The sequence below is a fragment of the Saccopteryx leptura genome, chromosome 3 (genome assembly GCF_036850995.1).
Source record: "Saccopteryx leptura isolate mSacLep1 chromosome 3, mSacLep1_pri_phased_curated, whole genome shotgun sequence".
Classification (NCBI taxonomy): domain Eukaryota; kingdom Metazoa; phylum Chordata; class Mammalia; order Chiroptera; family Emballonuridae; genus Saccopteryx; species Saccopteryx leptura.
The window spans coordinates 91,842,248-91,864,805 of NC_089505.1; the positions used below are offsets into that span (position 1 = coordinate 91,842,248).

The following is a 22,558-nucleotide window of genomic DNA, read 5'->3' on the forward strand; positions in this document are numbered from 1 at the left end:
TCCCAGCCCTGCCAGCACTAATCTTTCTATCTCTATACATTTATTTGTTCTGAACATTTTTTTTTTTTTACTTCTGTTCCAAGTGAGAAGACGGGAGGTAGAGAGACAGACTCCCCATGCACCCTGACCAGGGTCCACCCAGCAACTCCTGTCTGGGGCCGATGCTCTGCCCATCTGGGGCCATGCTTACAACTGAGCTATTTTTAGCACCTGAGGCAGATGCTCCATGGAGCCATCCTCAGTGCCTGGGGCTGATATGCTCAAACCAGTCTAGCCATGGCTGCAGGAGGGGAAGAGAAAGAGAGAGAGAGAGAGAGAGAGAGAGAGAGAGAGAAAGAGAAAGAGAAAGAGAAAAGGGAGGGGTGGAGAAGCAGATGGTTGCTTCTCCTGTGTGTTCTAACCATGAATCGAACCTGGGATATCCACATGCTGGAGCGATGCTCTATCATTGAGCCAACTGGCCAGGGCCACATTTTGTATTTTAATAAACATTATTTCTAAGTTCTTAATTTCAGGAATAGATATTTAATCTATTTAGAGATATTAGGGACATATATAAAAAGAGACTCATGGAAGATCATTTCATTACTGTTATAAAATCTCCAATATAGTCATCGTTTACTTTGAGATGGGAGGGAAGGGAGGGGGGAATCATTTTATAAGAGAGCTTGAGGAAGTTTTTCAAATAATGTTAACTTCATCTCCACTGAGAAGACCCCAAAGAAGAGAGTACGGGAGAGGCTTTGGGCAGGAGTGGGAAAGTTTGGTGCTAAAGGGAATGTTAAAGGGCAGTTAGATCTGAACAAAAGGGTTGCACAACCACTGAAAGCACCTACTGGAATTTATCAGACCACATGAAAAAGGGACAGGTGACCAAACCCAGCGGCGTGTTTTTGCAGTTGTGTCAGCCCTGCTTGGCCGTAGAAGACGGGTTCAGAGTGTGAACTCTGGGGTGAGAGACTACTGCTTGCCCAGCACTGGTCTAGGCATCGGGGGTACTGTGTTGAGAAAGACAGACGAGACCTCTATTCTTTTGGAACATTCTAGTGGGGGAAAACAAAACGAATACACAGACAAAATCAGGAAAAAGCGAACAGGTAATTATGGAGCATGATGTAAGAAGGGTCGGGGACAGCAGCTCGGGGCAGTGTGGCTCAGGTGGGAACGCAGTTTTGGGCAGCAGGTGGTCGGTTTGTGCACCAGACACGTGTCCCGATGTCAGCAGGTCTCTGTCTTCTCTTGTGTTCACATGTTTTCTCTTTGTGTTTTGAATGCCAAATTAATAGGTAATTCACACTGAAAATAGAATGGTAACTACAGACTATCAGCTTAGAGATTTCATTCGTTTGTTTTTTTTAAAGTTGGGATTGGTTGATTCTCTCCTCTTGATTATGACATTAAAGGAAAGAAGGCACGAGCACACGTAGACTTGACTCCTCTCTTCTTTATCTGCAGATGACGCCAAGAGGAAAAGTGGGGACGGGTCGGCATCGGAAGAGAATGAGTTTAGTGACGATGAGTATAAGACCCCTCTTGCCACACCCTCCAACACCCCACCTCCTGAGACGGGCGGCAGTAATGGAGAGAAAACACCTTCGTTTTCTGGAGTCGAATTCAGTGAAGCACAGCTTCAAGCTCATCTCCTGAGCTCGAAGATGTATGAGAGGTACTCCCTGTCCTTTATGGACCTCCAGATCATGGTGGGACGAGTGAAGGACAACTGGAAGCATGTCCAGGATATTGACGTGGGGCCGACCCACGTGGTCGAGAAATTCAATGTTCACCTCCAGTTAGAACGTCGATTGATTTATACTTCAGATCCCAAGTACCCCGGGGCCGTGCTCTCAGGCAACCTACCGGACTTAAAAGTGCACATCAACGAGGATAAAATATCTGCTCTCAAGAACTGCTTTGCTCTCCTCACCACCCCAGAGATGAAGACTTGTGACTCTCAGATTAAGGAGAAGATTTTCCCCGAGGATGGTCAGCGGGGCAGCCTGCAGGACTCGGTGATGAACCTAACCCAGAGCGTGGTGATGCTGGAGCAGCACACCCGGGAGGTTCTGGTGGAGTCCCAGCTCCTCCTGGCCGAGTTCAAAGTGAACTGTGTGCAGCTCGGCGTTGAGAGCAACGGCCAGTACATTTCCGTGCTCAAGGTGTTTGGTACCAACGCTCACTTTGTCAAGAGGCCTTATGATGTTGAAGTCTCCCTAACTGTCCACGGTTTGCTCCTGGTGGACACTATGCAGACATATGGTGCGGATTTTGACCTTCTGATGGCTTCACACAAGAACTTGAGCTTTGACATCCCGACAGGAAGCCTCCGGGACAGCAGGGCCCAGTCTCCTGTCTCTGGATCCCATGCGGTCCCCTTCACTAATGCTGCCACCCTGAGCGACCGCTCAGCGACCAGTGTCTCACTTGACAGAATTCTCATCAAAGAACAGGAGTCCCTCATTAAATTGGAATATCAGTTTGTGAGTTCGGAGTGCCCATCAATGAATTTGGATAGCAGTCTTCAGGTGATTTCATTGCAGGTGAATAATTTGGATATTATCCTAAATCCGGAGACCATGGTGGAGCTGATTGGTTTCCTTCAGAAATCCTTTCCCAAGGAAAAAGATGATTTGAGTCCCCAACCGTTAATGACTGATTTTGAAAGGAGCGTTGTGGAACAAGGAACTTACTACCAAGCTACATACGAACAAAACACTGAGGTCGCGGTGGAAATCCACCGACTTAACTTACTGCTGCTTCGGACGGTGGGGATGGCCAACGGAGAGAAACACGGCAGAAAAATAGCGACCGCAAGTATAGGCGGCACCAAAGTCAACGTCTCAATGGGGAGCGCGTTTGACATGAATGGTTCCCTCGGCTGCTTGCAGCTTATGGATTTGACACAAGATAATGTTAAGAACCAGTATGTTGTCAGCATAGGGAATTCCACAGGCTACGAAAACATCATCAGCGACATCGGCTACTTTGATTCTGTATTTGTCAGAATGGAAGATGCAGCCCTCAACGAGGCTTTGAGTTTCACATTTGTTGAGAAGTCAAAACAGGAATGTTTTCTCAACCTCAAGATGGCGTCCCTGCATTATAACCACTCGGCTAAGTTTCTAAAGGAGCTGACGCTATCCATGGATGAACTGGAAGAAAATTTTCGGAGTATGCTGAAAAGCGCGGCCACCAAAGTCACCACAGTGCTTGCTACCAAGACTGCCGAGTACAGTGAGATGGTGTCACTCTTTGAAACTCCGAGGAAGACGCGGGAATCCTTTAGCTTAGAAGACAGTGAAACGTATGCGTTTGGCCTCGCTGCCCCCCATTCCGACACTGTCAAGCTCATCTTGAACATAAACATTGAATCGCCCGTTGTGTCCATCCCCCGGAAGCCTGGGAGTCCCGAGTTGTTGGTTGGACACTTGGGACAGATATTCATCCAGAATTTTGTGGCCGGAGACGATGAATCCAGAAGTGACCGTCTGCAGGTGGAAATCAAAGACATTAAGTTGTATTCTTTGAACTGTACCCAGTTGGCAGGCAGAGAGGGTCCCGGGTCGGTCGTAAACCGGGCGTCTTGCCCCGCTTCTGGGTCTGCCAGCACCAGCAGTCAGGAGGAAGCTCAGTTTACCCGACATGATTTCTTTGAATCTTTGCATAGAGGTCAAGGTGAGGAGTGTATATCATGTCTCATTTTGTTTAAAGAGCTCATGTATACTTTGCTTAAAACAGCAACAAGCCCTGGCCGGTTGGCTCAGCAGTAGAGCGTCGGCCTAGCGTGCGGAGGACCCGGGTTCGATTCCCGGCCAGGGCACACAGGAGAAGCGCCCATTTGCTTCTCCACCCCTCCGCCGCGCTTTCCTCACTGTCTCTCTCTTCCCCTCCCGCAGCCAAGGCTCCATTGGAGCAAAGATGGCCCGGGCGCTGGGGATGGCTCCTTGGCCTCTGCCCCAGGCGCTAGAGTGGCTCTGGTCGCAACATGGTGACGCCCAGGATGGGCAGAGCATGGCCCCCTGGTGGGCAGAGCGTCGCCCCTGGTGGGCGTGCCGGGTGTATCCCGGTTGGGCGCATGCGGGAGTCTGTCTGACTGTCTCTCCCCGTTTCCAGCTTCAGAAAAATGGAAAAAAAAAAAAAAAAAAAAAAAAAAAAAACAGCAACAAAAAACTTTTCTTTTAGAATTATCCCCAGTTTATATTTAAGAAATCATGCTGGAATTCTAATAGAATGCTTTGTATTAGGTTGATAAGTTTTCAACTTTTTCTGTCCAATGCTGTATTTCATGAAATAAGAATTTTTTTTAAGTGACCCCGCCCCTTTGAAACTGGTGAGTGCTCATCATTAGTAGGGATATTTCAGCGAGTCGATTCTTTATTTAATTTCTGTTAAAGTAAATTTAATTATTTAATCAAATACATCTGAGTTTTAAATTTCTAATCTGTAGCTTTTTCCTAGTTAAATAGTATAATCCAAACAGCTAGAGGGATGGATGTAATAAGAATATGAAGTTTAGTCTGTGGATGTTATGTTGTCTTTTTAGTATTCTACCATGTTTTATAATGGTTCAGGGTTCTAGGAGTAACATGCCCATATATGTTTTCTCAATCTGATGTGCTCAAACCAAACAGTTCATACAGTTAGTTGTGGCGTCCTCAGAAATCAGATAAGGCCTGGAGCATGGCTTTATTTATTGGTGACGAGATTAATGCCTTTGAGAACTTCCATTCTTCTCAGATGTTAATTCACTGATTATTAACATTCTTACCCAAAAATTGCTTTCTCTGCTTGGGATAAAAACTGTTCACTTAAAACCTTGTGTCATTCTGGATTCTGATTTGGGCCTGTTAAGAGGAAGCTGTCTGGATCCGAAAGCTGGGGAAGGATGAGCGATTTATTTGGTTTGGAAGATGCTAGCTTGGGAGGCTAAGGGAAGTGTAATGTAGACCCTGGCCTGGACTGATGCTCACCACATCGTATTTTGAAGCCACCAAATGGAGCGTGTCATGAAAATAGTGTTTCTTTTTGTGTATACATTTATCTTGTGCCTCTACTTGCTGTGGGTTTTGGTCTTGGGATAGTCATCAAACTTTGTACTCCATCAGGGATGCCATGGTCTAAAAGTACCTCATGGGCTCTGTTTTATGTATCCTCTTAATCAGCAATAATGTATTACATACCAGTGTTTTCAGACTGTTATTTCCTCTCTTTCATGGCAGCTTTTCACATCCTGAACAACACCACCATTCAGTTCAAACTGGAGAAGATACCTATAGAGAAAGAATCTGAATTGACTTTCTCCCTCAGTCCAGACGATCTGGGGACTTCTAGCATCATGAAGATCGAAGGGAAGTTTGTCAATCCAGTTCAGGTAAACACCTGTTGATTTTCATGTCAGGACCATTGAAGCCACATGTTTATTTTCTGTTCATAGGATTTAATATATTTATACATAGTATTGCATATTAGTACATATAAACTATTAGAAGGAAAATATAGAAATTCAAGGAGATATCAGTAATGCATAATAGTGTTGATCACTTGTTCCAGTCAACATGGAGTCCTTTCATTGTTTCCTTTTGTCACTGGGGAATCCATCTTGTTAGTCGTCATCTTGTGGAGGAGGGGTGAGTTATACAAAGGAACAGAGCAGATCCTTAATTCTGTTGCCATTCAGAAACAAGGAAAATTATCACTTAAAAAGTCAGCGTCTCTTTCCCAGGAGGATATAACTCTTGTCCCACTCTGGCATACTTGGCCCAGCCTATAAAACAATCTGATTATCTGAGCTGTCGACAGACCCTTTCAAGAGAAAACTAGAATTAGTCTTGCCCTATTTTGGAATGAAATGGGCCTGGCTAGGGGGTTTCCGTGTGCGTGCGTGTGCACATATACCTTTGTTGGTTTGTTTTCCCTTTAAAAGTATCATTTTTCCTGCTTTCACGGGATGAAAGAAAGAGCATAACCATAAAACAGCAAGGACAGCAGGATCTTAGGACAGTAGACCATGGGTGTGGATGATATGGGTCACTAGTCTGTGTCAGGAGTGCTGTTAACAGAACAGAACGTGTATACCTTTTGACATGTGTGGTTCCTGGATATGGGTCTCTGGGCAACAGAATTTTCCCCAAAGCTTTCTTATAAATTTTCTTCCCTTGTTTTTTTTTTTTTTTTTTTTAAATCTTTGCCCTCATGCTGCTTGTTTTATTTTTTTTAAAGATTTCATTTATTGATTTTTAGACAGAAGAGAGAGAGAGAGGGGAGGGGGAAGAACAGGAAGCATCAACTCGTAGTAGTTGCTTCTTATGTGCGCCTTGACCGGGCAAGCTCGGGGTTTCAAACCATTGACCTCAGAATTTCAGGGTGACGCTCTAGCCACTGTGCCACCACAGGTCAGGCTGAATTTTCATCTTAAATCAAGCACATAGTGTCAATTCTGTCGGATTATATGGACTTGTTCTTATGGTTACCATTGATTGACTGTCACATTTGATGAAATTCTTTATTAAAAATTATTTTAAACATTCTGAAACATTTTAAACATACGTGAAAGTAGAATAGTCTAATGAAATCTTATGTAGCCATCGCTCAGATTTTAAGGCAAATCCCAAACCTCATGCCATTCTCAACTCTATATAATTGGAGTGTATCTCTACATACATTCTCTGACAACTACAATAATGTTATCATGCCTTGTAAAATAAATGAGGAATCCTGGTACAATTTTTTTAAAAATCCATTTTGAGATTTCAAAGACATTGTTGATTGTTTCAAAAATGTCTTTTCACTGCAGGCTTGTTAGACTCAGGGTCCAGACGAGGTGTGCATGTTGCTGCATACGTCTGGGTCTCTGTTAGTTCAGTTTCCCTCTCATTTTCCCCCATGCCATTATCTCGTGGAAACCAGGTCATTTGCCCTGCAGAATGTCCCCCATACTGGATTAGCTCTTTGTTTGTGGTGTCACTTAACTTGTTTCCCTCCATTTCCTGTGAATTGAGGATTCAGGTTCATTTTTTGTTTTGTTTTTTCGGCCAGACACTTCAAAGGTAGTGCTCTGTGCTTCAGTTGCTTTGAATCAGGAGGCGTGTCACGTCTGGTTGTCTCTCAGTGATGCTGAAATTGGTGACTGTGTTCAGGTGGCAGGAACCTGATCCCTCCATTGTAAACTGTACATCGATCATTCATATAAGGGCTTATTCCACCGATGAAGCATGATGGGAAAAATTGTTTAATTAGGGGCTACAAAATCATTGCTTTCTTTCTTTTCTTTTCTTTTTTTTTTTTTTTTTTTTACAGATTATTAATCCTTTATTATTATACAGCTTAACAGTGGAGTAAATTATTGTTTATGGGCAGCACATGTATGGAAATTTTGATGGTGGCAGTTTAGATTAAATTTGCAGATTATGTTTAAAAGCCTCCCCTTTTTCCTTGAACATCAATCAATGTTTGGTGGTTTCTTCTAGCAAGTCTTTTGCTTCATTTATTTTGGTTGCTAAGTATGGAGATCCACCTTTATCTGGGTGATTCAAAATCATGATTCTCCTGTGAGCTGTTCTAATCTTGGCCTTGCCAGCAGATGGGCTTACACCCAAAATAAGACTAGCTTCTCACCTACTCATTTTCAGTTCAGATCCTCCTTTATAGTAGGATGAAAGGCTAGAAGTTGAAATCTTCTTTGCAGCCTCTGTGATTACTTGTTCTAGAGATTTCCAGACCTGAAATATATAGCGACCTGCAAATGCAAAAGCTGCAACACCCAGTCCTACAGCTATCAGGCTTCTTGCCAGACCCTGGTCGATCTCTGCGTCTGGCCGTGTCTGGCCGTTTGGTCGCCGGCGGCGAGTACTCAGGCCCTCACCCGCGGGGGCCATGCCGTCAAAGGCAGCCATGGCAATACGGCCGAGGGAGACCATGATTGCTTTCTAATTGTCATTTTGATATCTGTTTGGAATTCCTCTGTTAAAAGATTGCTCTTAAGTAAATAAAAAAACTAGCCTGAAAATATTTTTAATGAGAAATTGTGATTAAAAACAAAGTAAGGGAGAAAGGAAACACAGGTAATAATGGATTATCAATATTATCATTGAAATGTACTATCTGTTTGCCCTGGCGGGGTAGCTGGGCTGGTTAGAATGTCCTTCTGACTCTCAAAGGTTGTGGGTTTGATCCCGTCAGGGGACGTACAGATCGATGTTTCTGTCTCTCTTTCTTTCTCCCTTTTCCTCTCTCTAAAATCAGTTAAAAAAAAAAAGTACCACCTATGTGTTTAGCTGTAGGAAACACAGGTTGTACACTACTTGGTGATGACCAGTGAGTTTTAGAGCCCTGGGTCTTGTTTCTCAGAACTGTGCTATAACCGCAGGAGACTTTTAGCAGTATTCCCTTTGGTTTCTGCGGTTGTTTTTCTGGGGTTAGACAGAGCAGTTCAGGCCTACAACCAGTAGCACTTACTGAACATTCATTGTGTACAGACTATTCCATGAGGTACTGGGTGGGGGAGGGCCTTTTGAATTAACATGGTTCAGAGAGAGGTAAGGACAGAAAATAGACAAAAGAGATCATCCTTGCTCTCTAGTATATAACCTCTTGATTTATAAGCAACTTTGGTGATTCGTGGGCAGTGCAGCTGAGGCAGCTCATAACAGTAACAGAATAACTGACTTCCCTCCGCATACAGGTGGTGTTAGCAAAGCATGTGTATGAGCAGGTGTTACAGACGCTGGACAATCTTGTGTATAGTGAAGATCCGAACAAGTTTCCTGTCAGTGCCACGTCGTCGCCGGGCCCGAACTCCCCACTGCCTCCCCTCAGTGCCTGTGGGGAGCCTGCTGCTGAGAGGAAGGAGAACGGCTTGTTCAGCCACTCGAGCTTTTCCAACTCTTCCCAGAAGTCCTTGTCCGTGAAGGAAGATAGATCCTTCACCCAGATTCAAGCCAACTTCTGTATATCAGAGCTTCAGGTTCAGCTGAGTGGAGATCTGACTTTGGGGGCCCAGGGCCTTGTGAGCTTAAAGTTTCAGGATTTTGAGGTGGAGTTCAGTAAAGACCATCCGCAGACCCTGTCCATTCAGATTGCCCTGCGCTCTCTACTGATGGAAGACTTGCTGGAGAAAAACCCAGATTCCAAATATAAGAACCTCATGGTGTCTCGGGGCGCCCCGAAGCCGTCAAGTTTAGCACAGAAAGAATATCTTTCCCAGTCCTGCCCTTCGATATCCAATGTGGAGTACCCGGATATGCCTCGGTCTCTCCCTTCCCACATGGAGGAGGCCCCGAACGTCTTCCAGCTCTATCAAAGACCCGCCTCGGCGTCGCGCAAGAAGCCAAAGGAAGTCCAAGACCAGGACTGTCCCTTGACCCCACCTCCTTCTCCAACAGTAGATGAGCCCAAGATGCTTGCTGGGAAGAGTAAATTTGATGATTCCTTGGTCTACATCAACATATTCTTGGTGGATAAGAAACACCCAGAATTCTCTTCCACTTACAACCGAGTTAACCGGAGCATTGATGTTGATTTTAACTGCTTGGATGTGCTCATCACACTGCAGACCTGGGTCGTGATACTAGATTTTTTTGGAATTGGTTCCACTGCAGACAACCACGCAATGAAGGTGCCAGCTGAGGACGTGCTGCAGAACGTGAAATCAGACTCCAGTGCTCCACTGGAGCCTGAGCTTCAGGATCCAGTTAACACCAAGCTGGATCTCAAGGTATCTGGTCTCTTTTACTTCTTGAACTTCTAAGAGTGAGTTTTAGTTTGTTTATTTAAATGCCACCATCATATATTTACTTTAGATCTTTTTTTTTTAATTCAGTGAGAGGAGAGGAGACAGAGACAGACCCTCGCATGCACCCCAACTGGCAAGCCCACTAGGGGGCAATGCTCTGCCCATCTGAGGTGTTGTTCCATTGCTCAGCAACCAAGCTCTTCTTAGCGCCTGAGGCGGAGACCATGGAGCCATCCTCAGTGTCTGGGGCCAACTTGCTCCAATTGAGCCATGGCTGCAGGAGGGCAGAGAGGGAAGAGAGAGAGAGAGAGAAGTGAGAGGGGAAGGGGTGGAGAAGCAGATGGACGCTTCTCCTGTGGGCCCTGACCAGGAATCGAACTTGGGACATCCACACGCTGGCCCAACACCAACCTGATGGCCATTTACTCTAGATCTTTAGATCTTTTTTTTTTTTTTTTTTTATACAGAGACAGAGAGAGAGTCAGAGAGAGAGAGATAGGTAGGGACAGACAGGAATGGAGAGAGATGAGAAGCATCAATCATCAGTTTTTCGTTGCGACACCTTAGTTGTTCATTGATTGCTTTCTCATATGTGCCTTGACTGCGGGCCTTCAGCAGACTGAGTAATCCCTTGCTCGAGCCAGCAACCTTGGGTTCAAACTGGTGAGCTTTGCTCAAACCAGATGAGCCTGTGCTCAAGCTTGGGGTCTCGAACCTGGGTCCTCTGCATCCCAGACCGACGCTCTATCCACTGCGCCACCGCCTGGTCAGGCCATTTACTCTAGATCTTAATTACAGGGAAAGCTGTGTATTTTTGAATTTCTGTTATAAAAAGGTAGACAACATCTTAGAAAAGGTTTTAGTGTAAATTCTATCTGGAGGCAGGAAAAATAAATGGTTAAGTGACTTTACTTTCTTTAGGTTGTATAATTCAGTGGAATTACTAAATTTCTCTGAGCCTCAGATTCCCCATCTTTCATCACCCAGTTAAGATAACTAAACGAGGTAAGATATGTAAAGCACTTAGTAAAGTGTATTGTACATAGTAGCTCCTTTAGTTATTTTATTTATTTATTTATATTTTTGTATTTCTCTGAAGCTGGAAACGGGGAGAGACAGTCAGACAGACTCCCGCATGCGCCCGACCGGGATCCACCCGGCACGCCCACCAGGGGGCGATGCTCTGCCCCTCCGGGGTGTCGCTCTGTCGCGACCAGAGCCACTCCAGCGCCTGGGCCATCTTTGCTCCAATGGAGCCTCGGCTGCGGGAGGGGAAGAGAGAGACAGAGAGGAAGGAGAGGTGGAGAGGAGGGGTGGAGAAACAGATGGGCGCTTCTCCTGTGTGCCCTAGCTGGGAATCGAACCCGCGTCCCCTGCACGCCAGGCCGACGCTCTACCACTGAGCCAATCGGCCAGGGCCCATAGTAGCTCCCTTAAAACGTGGCTTTTGTCATCCTCTCCTCACTCACCCAGAACACTGGTTTTCATGGAGGACAATGAAGTCTCAAAAGTCAGACTCCCTGGCTTTGAATCCTACCACTTTTGGTGTAACCACAGCTGTGTGGCTGCGGGCACATTTTTTTTTTTTTTGCGGGCACATTTTTTAACCTGTTTCTTAATTTTCTCATCAGTAAACTGGAGGTGTGGAATGGTGCCCAAACATTGGGTTGTTGGAAGGATTCGATGAGATAATGTACATAAACTTAAGGGCCTTTGCACTGTATGTGGCTTAAAGTAGCATTCAATGAATGATAGCTCTTATTATTTTTATTATTACTTGGATTGCCATACTTAAACTTGTTCTTGGTACTCATTGTACTTGTTGAAAAACACATGAAAAAGACAGCATTTGAATCCAAAGCTCTTCTGCTCTGTGTGATAGAACAGTAAGATGTGTGAGCAGTTCAACGTGAGTGACCTTTGGGGGCACATCACTGTAGCTAGCCCCAGGGCAGGGTCCTGCCCCCAGCGGTGGCTGATTGCATTTGGGTGCCTCGAGGATGCAGCTCTTCTTGGACATGTCTCATGTATGTGGACCTGCTCTTGCTGCTGGGGAGAAAGCAGGAGGAGAACCGTGTTTGTCCAGTTGCAGTTTTCTTAGCCGGCAGTAGGCTTCACTTCTCCAGAAGTGGGAGAGCGTATAAAGCATTGAGCACAGAGCTGCTTTCCCCTCCTGCCTGGTGTCCGAGACTGAGTGCCTTGGCAGTATTCAGGCCTCCGGTGCCACGTTGAGCAAGACGCACAGGGGCGGGACCTTACGAGCTCGCAGCCGTGACCATGCTCCCTTGGTGCCTGTGCCGGCTGCCTCTGGAAGCCGTGGGCGCTGGGTGGGGAGCGCTTCCACGGGGCTTTGCACAGATAGCGGTAGCTGGTTTCCAAGACTTCAGGACTAGATAACTGCCCCTCAAAAATGCAGTTATTTTTGAGAAATTTTTGAAAACGTTTTTATTGTGAAGATTTTCAAACGTATCACAGAGAGAATAGTGCAAAGAACCCCCATGTACCGACCCTGTGGGACGTTTATCTTTCTCTTTTTTACTCTTTGCTGAAGCGTTTAAAGCAGATTCCAGATATCATTTCATCTCTACAGACTTCAGTATTTATTCCTGAAAAATAGAGACTTTTAAAATATAACCACAATGCATTGTCACATATGACTAAATTAGCAAGAATTTCCGTACTTAGATTTCCCTGACTGTCTCAGAAAAGCCCATTTACTGGTCGAGTATAGAGGAACCGATGGCTTAAGATGCTTGCTATCTCTCCTCTGGTCTCTGCCACTTTGCTTTTCTGAGCCACAGTTCGCTCATCTACAAAACGAGGAGAATTAAATAATGTATGCATCTTTTGAGTGGCGATCCCAATAAGGTTCACATGTTACAGTTGCTGTCGTGTCTCTGAAATCTGTTAGTTCAAGTTGCCCAGCCCGTCCCCCTGTGCAGCTGACTTGTGGAGACTGGGTTAATGTGCTGTAGTGTAGAGTGTCCCATATTTCTGATTCACCATTTGACTTTGTGGGGAAAACAGCTGTGCTAGGCTTGCTCACTGGTTTACCCGCTGTAAGTACTTTGCCTGATTAGTACGTGAGCATGCGGCAGTGCCACGTGTGTATAGTTTATGTAAGACTACCAGTGCTTTCCCTCGGGGCTGATGCTCCCAGGTCGCTCTCCCGCCACTGTGAGGGGGCGGTGTTCCTGATCCCCTGCCCTCTGCTGAGAAAAGCGGTTTTCCTTTGTTTATTCGCTCACCTGTCTTTGCGAGCTTCCAAAAACGGGTAATGGCCCTATGCTTTCCACTTTCCAGCTCAGCAGTTCCTCTTCCGTCTGCCCGAGTGCAACGCGAACCTGCCTGGCCTCAACCACCAGCATTACAGACTTCTTTTATCTTCTGACTTGAGAAATGGAAGTTAGTTCTAGAGACTTGATTAGATTCAGGTTCAACTTTTTGGTAAAAACGTTTCTTAGGTTGTGCTGCGTGCATCCCAGTGCATCTCAGCAGGAGTATACGTACAGCTTCCGCTGTCCCACTTTTAGGACACTCGGATTCATGCTTAGAGAGTGGGTTCAGGTGGTGACATCTGGATTCCTCCAGAGAAAGCATTTTTAGATGCAGTGTATATGGTATTTGGGAGATTAAGTGACTGGAGGTTTTATGTTCTCCTTTTTTGTGATAATGTTCCCTTGAAGTCCTTTTATGGTCTCTGTCAAAAAGCTTACTGCAGGGGAACCTCTGTGGCCCTGGAGTGGCCCCAAGGTCATTGCTCCATCTATAGTAATCCACCCCTTTTTTCTCTGTCTTCCTCTGCAAATGTTTCCCCTCTTCGTTTCCTCTTATTATTTTCTTTCTTTTCTCATCTTTTTTCTCCTAATAATTCATTCATCAGACGTGTCCTGAGCACCTACTTTGTGGTCGACACTGAAGATTGAGGGGTTAGTATGGCACAGGCTTTGTCAATGGGAAGCAGTGTGTGCATTGAGGTTTGATCTTCTTCCTTCTCTGCAAGCCATCCGTTATCCCCCATGGTGGCACTCAGAGGTACCTGCCTGCCTCTTTGAGCATTTAAAATGACCAAGTTACAATATAGAACTAATTTGTTACAAAGAATGCTGTCTTTTTTTTTTTTTTTTTTTTTGTATTTTTTTGAAGTTGGAAACGGGGAGGCAGTCAGACAGACTCCCGCATGCACCCGACTGGGATCCACCCGGCATGCCCACCAGGGGGCGATGCTCTGCCCATCTGGGTGCCGCTCTGTTGCAACCAGAGCCATTCTAGCGCCTGAGGCAGAGGCCATAGAGCCGGGGTCCCCAAACTACGGCCCGCGGGCTGCATGCGGCCCCCTGAGGCCATTTATCCGGCCCTTGCCGCACTTCTGGAAGGGGCACCTCTTTCATTGGTGGTCAGTGAGAGGAGCACATTGACCATCTCATTAGCCAAAAGGAGGCCCATAGTTCCCATTGAAATACTGGTCAGTTTGTTGATTTAAATTTACTTGTTCTTTATTTTAAATATTGTATTTGTTCCTTTTTTTTTTTTAACTTCAAAATAAGATATGTGCAGTGTGCATAGGGATTTGTTCATAGTTTTTTTTTAAAGTCCGGCCCTCCAACGGTCTGAGGGACAGTAAACTGGCCCCCTGTGTAAAAAGTTTGGGGACCCCTGCCATAGAGCCATCCTCAGCGCCCGGGCCAACCCTGCTACAATGGAGCCTTGGCTGCGGGAGGGGAAGAGAGAGACAGAGAGGAAGGAGAGGGGGAGAGGTGGAGAAGCAGATGGGCGCCTCTCCTGTGTGCCCTGGCTGGGAATCGAACCCGGGACTCCTGCACGCCAGGCCGATGCTCTACCACTGAGCCAACTGGCCAGGGCAGAATGCTGTCTTTAAGACAGAGGATTTTGGCTTCTATTTCTAGTTGTCCCTTGGAAAGTAAATCTTTAATTGTGGTTTCTAGGTGAAGTCCCAGTTTAATGAAAGGGGCTTCTATTAAATGTTTGTCCAAAGATGTTAAACTGGATTCTAAATTATATTTATACTGCTCACAAAAATAAGAAGATGTTTTATAGCTTCCTATTCATTTTGAAATATCCCCTAATTTTTGTGAGCAGTATATAATTTGTTTTGACAAGTTTCTTGGTGTGAGGCTTTACTTAATGGATCTCTGCGGGTGATGACAGGATAGTGCAATATTACAGACAAATGTAACAATGAGAAGAATTGTTTTATGCTATAAAAGACTCAGGAGTGGAGCCTAGGCAGCAGGCAGAGCGAAGCCAGCGCAGAGCCCGGGTTTCAGATTGCCCGGCTGAGTTCTGTCTTACTCGCTGTCTCCTTAGATTGGGGTTTGACTTGGCTAAAGAAAGCTGAGATTTTACCTTCAGACTTCTGAGCCTTTTGGCTTTGTCCTTGATTGTGTTCTGTTGTTTGCCTGAAGGAGACCTTCCCCTCAATAACACGTGCCTGCTTTTGTCTTCCCTGCACTCAGGTGCATTCGCTCTCTCTCGTGCTGAACAAGACCACCAGTGAGCTGGCTAAAGCGAATGTGTCCAAATTAGTGACACACCTGGAAATGATTGGTAAGTGGGGGAAAGTCAAACTGGTGAAATCTGGTAAGGATTCTGAACATCTTGTTCACAAATCTTAATTGTCCTCATGTGCTTAGGAGGGTGTGGAATCACTGCTTCGTTGTGGGGTTTGTTCTGGCCATGATTTATGATGGCGATTCTCAAACCCTGGCTTATGGGTCAGAGTCGTCTGGTCAGTTCGTTAAAAATGCAGGTGTCTGGTACCACCCCCCACCCTCACCCCAAGAATCTGATTCAGTAGGTTGTGATGGGACGGGGCCCTGGCATCTGTGTTCCTAACAAACTATCTGGTGATTATATAATTTTTAAAATCTAAATTGGGACATTTTTAAGTGAAAGGGGGCATTATTAATAATTACATCTGAAAAACAACTATTATATGCTAGTTAGAAGGTTGTCTCTGGGAATCCAGGGTGTATGTTCACTCTCTGTTATAAAGAGAGGGAGCCACCAATAGGGCGCATGGGTTTAGGCAAGAGGACATTATAGCAAATGTGGAATTCTTTCTCATGGGACTCTGGGTTGAAATTCTTACTAGAACAATGGCGATCAGCTACAAGTTCTAAACAGTAGGGATTTATAAAGCGAATAAAACACTATTCCTGGCCCTGGCTGGTTGGCTCAGTGGTAGAGCATCGGCCTGGCATGCAGAAGTCCTGGGTTCGATTCCCGGCCAGGGCACACAGGAGAGGCGCCCATCTGCTTCTCCACCCCCCCCTCTGTCTCTCTCTTCCCCTCCCGCAGCCAAGGCTCCATTAGTGCAAGGATGGCCCGGGTGCTGGGGATGGATTCTTGGCCTCTGCCCTATGTTCTAGAGTGGCTCTGGTCCCAGCAGTGCGATGCCCTGGAGGGGCAGAGCGTCGCCCCCTGGTGGGCAGAGCATCGCCCCTGGTGGGTGTGCCGGGTGGATCCCGGTCGGGCGCATGCGGGAGTCTGTCTGTCTCTCCCCGTTTCCAGCTTCAGAAAAATACAAAAAAAAACAACAACAAAAAAAACAAGACCATCTTTTGGGGAAGAAATGAACTGAAATTGAGGTTTTTCTGCCTGGCATAAATTAATGTCTAAGAGCTTCCTAGCAGACATAGATAGGTTGTCAAAACTGGAGAAGCTTGAGCATTTTTGTTAAGAGGACATTAAAAATAAGAAATAATTATGAGTCTTTGATTTATTGGGAGCTGGACTGTTTGTTGTTTTATAATGCTAATTATGATGATAAAACTTGTTTTTCAGAAGCAGTAGTTCAGCATATATCTTTTTAATGTCCACCCCCAGTTAAGAAAGATTCATTATAGATTCACAGGTGTGCAGGTTTCAACATTTCTTCTTTGTTGGGCCCATCTTCCAGAACCTTCAGGCCTGTGATACCATCATAGTTTCAAATTTGTCTTTAATTTCTATCTTGTTATGTTGTTTTTATTAATTAAAATCACAACAAAACCCACTTAAGGTTGCTTGAATACTTGACATATCTCTGATACTTCCTTTTTTATTCTTTATTCCATAGTACAATTGATAGACCCTATGGTGTTTCACTGTTTCTAATGAGGAGTCTGATCTCAGAATGGACCATGTTTCTATCTGTAGTTGTGAATGTTTTTTTTTTTAAACTGTGTAAGCATTTGGTTGAATTTCTTTTCCTGTTGCACATGTTAAAAGTATGATGTTGCTCTGTTATTTCAGTCCCCTGTGGACTTCTGCCCTGTCACTACTCGAAAAGTTGCATGAAACCTTTTTTTCTGGGTGTATCACAATGTGCAAATTTGCTTTTGAGATATAGTTTGATTAAACAGTGAAAAATGTGAGGCATGTGTATATCAGTTTTTGCTTCAGACATATTTAAGGCGTGTGACAAAAAAAGGGATACATAATGTGCTCTAACTTTAACACCCCCAGAGGGAGACCTGGCCTTACAGGGAAGCATCGGGAGCCTGTCTCTAAGTGACCTCACAGCCCACGGAGACTTCTACAGAGAACGGTTCACTACGAGTGGGGAGGAAGCACTCATCTTCCAGACTTTTAAGTAAAAACATCGATCTTTATTCACTTGACATTTTGCCTTAATTGCTTGCTGTTTCTAATTCTTGTTGACTAAACAATGAAAAGTTAAATTTTTTTATTTTAGTGAGAGGAGGGGAGGCAGAGAGACAGACTCCTGCATGTACCCTGACCAGGATCCAACCAGGAAGCCCACTAGGGGGCGATGCTCTGCCCAACTGGGGCCTTTGCTAATTTTTTTTTTTTTTTACTTTCTTACATAAAATTGATGGGATCTAATTGTGAGGAATCCTGTACATTGAAGTGGACCTGTGCTGAAGTGGGCTGCTCAGGTTTTACAAGCAGATGGGGTGTGATTGAAACAATTCTGATTATTAAAAAGCCTGGGCTCATGCAGGTTCCCATGAACTTGTCATGTGATCTTAGGCAGCTCACTTTGCCTCTATGTTTGTCTGTCCAGATGTTGAGGGGACTCGGTTAGCTGTTTCCATCAAGCTGTAAACATTCTAGAATGAATTCAGCCCGAGAATGTTGTTGAAGACGGGTGTTAAGTTACGCTATGCAGTCAGTCTTAAATCTGTATAAACATGATCTATGTCGAACCTTTTCAATTTTAGAATTCAGAAGGCATCTTTAGACCTACATAGTTATTAAAGAATGGTTTTCTTGAAAGGCAGAAAGTTTACAGTGTTTTTTCAATTTTTTGGGAAGCTGTTAGAAAATATAAATATTTAGCTCTGCCACCAAATATTCTGGTCTAGGGTAGTGCTCAGTATTTTTTTTTTCTTTTCCAACTTGCCAAAGTGATTCTAATGTTCAACCAGAATTGAGAAAACCTGTTTCTAAAGATACCTGAGAACTTTTTCTTTCATTTTCAGGGGGGGTATATCATACTGTACTTTCCCAGAATCGATCAGTTGAGATGATTTATTTCTATTATTACCTGTCATGGTGCTGTGGTTCTGTAGTAAGTGAGATAATTAATATAAAACTCCTAAGTCCCTGTCTGGCACAGAGTATGTGCTTATTAGCAAGTGTGAGTTCCTCTCCCCAGTGACTGTATCCTCTATAATATGACACTATGCTCCATTAAATTCAGAATCATTCGTAAAGTTTTCTAACTTATTTTAGAACATGGGTGTTAAGCCTCTTTGGCCTATATCTCCCTGTAGTTCAGGCTTCTTTCTGCCTCCGGGGGACAGTTTCCCCAGAAACATTGGTTCCATTGCCCAACTTGTTTACCCATTGTTTTCATGACCTTATTTTTATTATCTTTCAAGTCCTGTTGTCACAATCTTTGCTCGAATATAGAGTGAGCAGAAATAATCGCTTTTCCTTAAAGGCCCAGGAGAAAAGTCTGAGCCACAGGTGGCTTTGTGAGTGCCTTCTGGAATCCAGGGTGGGGTCAGTGCCGGAGCTGCCCCAGTTTGTAGCCCTGGCTGTCTGTCGCCGTGTGTCACATCCTCAACACATTGCCCGAAGCTCAGAGAGGGGTAATTGTTAAGAGTTCGCTTTGTAAAACTTGATTGTGGAGTTCCATTTTAATAGAGCTGTTCTCCAGGGAAACCCCTAAATCAGCCCACTTGTCTTCAGATGCTAACTTGAGGCTTGCTGCTGTCGGAGTCACATGTCTGCCATTGCCAGGTATGGGCGGCCCGACCCCCTGCTGCGGAGGGAACATGACGTCCGCGTGAGCCTGCAGATGGCCTCCGTGCAGTATGTGCACACCCAGCGCTTCCAGGCGGAGGTGGTGGCCTTCATTCAGCACTTCTCCCAGCTGCAAGACGTCCTCGGGCGCCAGCGGGCCGCCATCGAGGGGCAGACGGTAGGTCGGCTTCCTTCTGTACGGTGCCTTTCCAGTTTGACTGATCAGTGGAACTTTTAAGCCTCTAAGATAAATCTGGAAAAGTTCACTAAAAACAGTAAAGGTAATTAGAATTACAATGTCCTCCATGTAGCTGGTTATCTATGGAAATCTTGCTGGGATCTGAGAGCTTATATTTCTTATTCATTACACAGTGTTCTAATTACCTTTACAGTGGAGCTTGAGCTTTCTCTAAAAACGATAAGTGAAATTTATGATAACACTAAAGATTTCTAGCCCTTCTAGGACTTTAGTGAGGATTCTTCTATTGGAAAGAAGTTCTGAAGAATATATAGATATAAAGAAGGATTTTTTTCAAATTGAATTAGAAGTTCCCAAACTTCTTTGTTCATTGCTCCTTAATGTCTTAGAAGTTTTGCCATGGCACATCCTAGGCCAAAAGAAACACCTAATGTGGAAACACCTTTCCATTTACTGAGTAATTAAGACTAAACAATTTAGTAAGTACATATGTCATAACAATTTAATAACTGTTTAAAAAATAATAATAAGTGAAAGAAGAATATTTTAATTTCATTCTCAAATAACCCCAATGACTTATTAGTAGGGTGTATGTGCTCGTGGGTGCCATGCAACTTCTCCCACTGGAATCAGACTGGCAGCACAACTTTTATTTCCTGTTCTGCATTCACTTTCTCACGGCTCTTGCCTTTTGTCACAGCAACTGCTTAAGACCTGGCTGCACAAAGATGAGTCATCGTTAAAGGGAATGTTGCGTGGCTTAGCACTGAATGTGAACTGCCTCAAGTTAGTTGTTTGTGCAGTGTCTGACAGATGACGTGTTTGCCTAAAAATTTAACGTGCCATGGTTATATGTATTATATCTCATTTGATCCTTATGACAACCTTGTTTGTTCATTTCTTCTATTATTTAGTGAAAGTTTATTGTGGAATGCTTTGTCACACATTGTGCCAGGTGCTGGGAGTACAATGGAGAACAAGAAAGACATGTCATTGCTCTCTTGGAGCTTATGTTTAGTGATTTTTAGCGAGAGAGGAAGGGAGAGAGAGAGAGAGGAACACTGATGTGTTCCTGTATGTGCCCTGATCGGGGACTGAACCAGCAACGTCTGTGCTTTGGGACGATGCTCTGACCAACTGAGCTGTCTGGCCAGGGCTTGTTACTGATTTCTAATTTAACTCCATGGTGGTCATAGAATATACTGTATATGATTTTAGGTATTTAAATTTATAGATTTATGGAACTTTCTGGGAACCTGAGTTCACCTGATTATAGAATTAGGGAATTAATTGAGCCTCTGAGTCCATTTTCTTTCTTCTTTTAGGTGAGAGACCAAGCCCAGCGCTGCTCACGGATTCTCCTGGATATTGAGGCCGGTGCTCCTGTCCTCCTTATCCCAGAGAGTTCCAGATCAAATAATTTGATTGTAGCAAATTTGGGGAAGTTGAAAGTCAAGAACAAGTTTCTCTTTGCTGGTTTTCCTGGGACCTTTTCCTTACAAGATAAGGTGAGCAGTTAGCACCTTTCCTTGTTAGTTTCACTAACATTTGAAAAATTCCTATGTTGCCATCAGATGGTTCCTAATTGCTGTTAGTGTATGTAGTTTGAAGACTCATTTTTGACATTTTATTGACATTTTAGTTAACCTTTTAATAGAGATAGTCAAAATTATAACCTTTATTAACTGTATGTTGTAACTTATTTTAGCAAACAAACTGATAGAACCAACCTTCCATCTTTATAATGCTTTTCCTCACTGTTTGACCTCATAATAATCAACTTTTTATACTGTGGGGCTCCTTCAGTGGACCTGATTTGGCCCTAAGTTTAGCTGAAGCCATTTAAATATATCTTAATAATAAAATGTCATTCAGATAGATAGTGCTCTGTGGTTTAAAACTACTTTAGCACTTATTTATTCCTCACAACGTTTGGAGGTAGTTGGCACGAGGATTGCTATTATTTTCATTTTATATTTGGAAAAATTGGGGCTTGTTGAGAATAAAGGGTAAAAATGGGAACACCTACTGAATCACAGACGCCATGCAGAGATGACCTGGAGGTGGTCTGATTAGCCCTCTCCTGCCGTATTTGCACTGCGGAGACTGAGTGACATTGTTGGAACAAGAGGCGTCTTGTTCTCCGGGTGGGTTTTGATGCAGCCTTGCTCGTTTCCACATCCGCTCTTCGGTCTGTCTGCTCATTCAGTGCAGACTCACTTTAGTGTGTCAGAAAAACCCTTTCGGAGATTCCCAGCCAGTTGCGCTCATCCTTAGTCCGCAGCTAGTAACGAAGGGAGAGAGGGAGCCTTGAAGGGGGATGCACGTGAAACTGGATGGTAAGATCTTGTGATGGATAGTAACAGCAGTAAGGTGCTGTCAGCCTGAGCTCTTTACGTACTTGTTCATTTTGTTCTCTCTAGTAACCTAGCAACTCTATCTGGTATGATTAACATCGTTTTTCCAGATAAAGAAATTGAGACTATACTAATTGGATTATACAGCTTGTAAAGAGGATGTGTGGACCTCACACTTGGATGTGTCTGGCTTAACTGTGCTTAACTGTGGTTTGATTTTCCCTCCCGGTATTAGGGTTAGGGTTATGTGGGGAAAATCAGCTGACAGAGGCTGTTCCGGCTCTGTGTCTTACTGGCCCTTCCTGCATAGCTCTCGCTCTTTGAATTTTCTAGAGGGCGGGGCAGGAGTTCATGAAAATAACTTCAATATAATAACTCCAAAGACTGTTACAGAAAATATATAAAGTTGAGCAGTTACTGTTAGCCTCTCTAGGGATAGAAAGAAAAGATGAAAGAGAGCGAGTAGGGGTAGTCTTTACCAGGATCTTGCGAAGAACCTCGACTCAGTTCAGAAAGTAATAGAAAGATAGTGTCTGTTGACAACGCCCAAACTCAAATTTAATGTTATGATTTTTAAATTACTCTCTCTGTGTTTTCCATTCCTTTTACTTCTCACTCATCCATTTACTCACCAGTACTAACCTAAACATCTTGAACTGAAAATATTTGATTCGGTGAGTGGGAACGGATAGAGCGAAGGTGGGACAGTGGCAGTCATGGGAACCACATCCACATGTTGGAACCTTGGGCTCAGGACCCAGAGTGGGGTGTTTGGACATAGGGTGAGAGGTCCTGCTATTCATAGATCATCTTACAGCTGCTCGCTCAAACCAGACTTCGTGGTGGGAGCGGGGGGTGAAACCCAGACCGCAGACCGCAGCGGTTAGCGCTGCAAAGGCAGGTGCTCGCTGGGCTCACGCAGGCTCTACACACACACCGTCAACATGGGATCAGCTTCTATTGCTCCTTCCACAGTTGGCCTAGTAGGGGGCTAGTAACCTTGGCCTTGATGAAGAAAATTGGTTTTCATAGTTGAGATTGAAGCATTTTGCTGCT

At 44.4% G+C, this 22,558-nt stretch overlaps 1 protein-coding gene and 1 pseudogene across 4 annotated transcripts in view; one reads left to right on the forward strand and one right to left on the reverse strand.

Annotated features, from left to right (window-relative positions):
- Positions 1 to 22,558, forward strand: part of VPS13D (vacuolar protein sorting 13 homolog D) — a 239,345-nt gene that overhangs the window by 35,230 nt on the left and 181,557 nt on the right. For all 4 annotated transcript variants that reach the window (XM_066375101.1, XM_066375102.1, XM_066375103.1 and 1 more), the window contains 7 exons: positions 1,456 to 3,672; positions 5,217 to 5,368; positions 8,678 to 9,709; positions 15,205 to 15,295; positions 17,198 to 17,324; positions 18,944 to 19,124; positions 20,471 to 20,653. In XM_066375101.1, coding sequence (XP_066231198.1) covers positions 1,456 to 3,672; positions 5,217 to 5,368; positions 8,678 to 9,709; positions 15,205 to 15,295; positions 17,198 to 17,324; positions 18,944 to 19,124; positions 20,471 to 20,653 — 3,983 coding nt within the window. The remainder of the gene's footprint in view (positions 1 to 1,455; positions 3,673 to 5,216; positions 5,369 to 8,677; positions 9,710 to 15,204; positions 15,296 to 17,197; positions 17,325 to 18,943; positions 19,125 to 20,470; positions 20,654 to 22,558) is intronic.
- On the reverse strand, positions 7,290 to 7,913 carry LOC136397215 (dnaJ homolog subfamily C member 15 pseudogene; annotated as a pseudogene).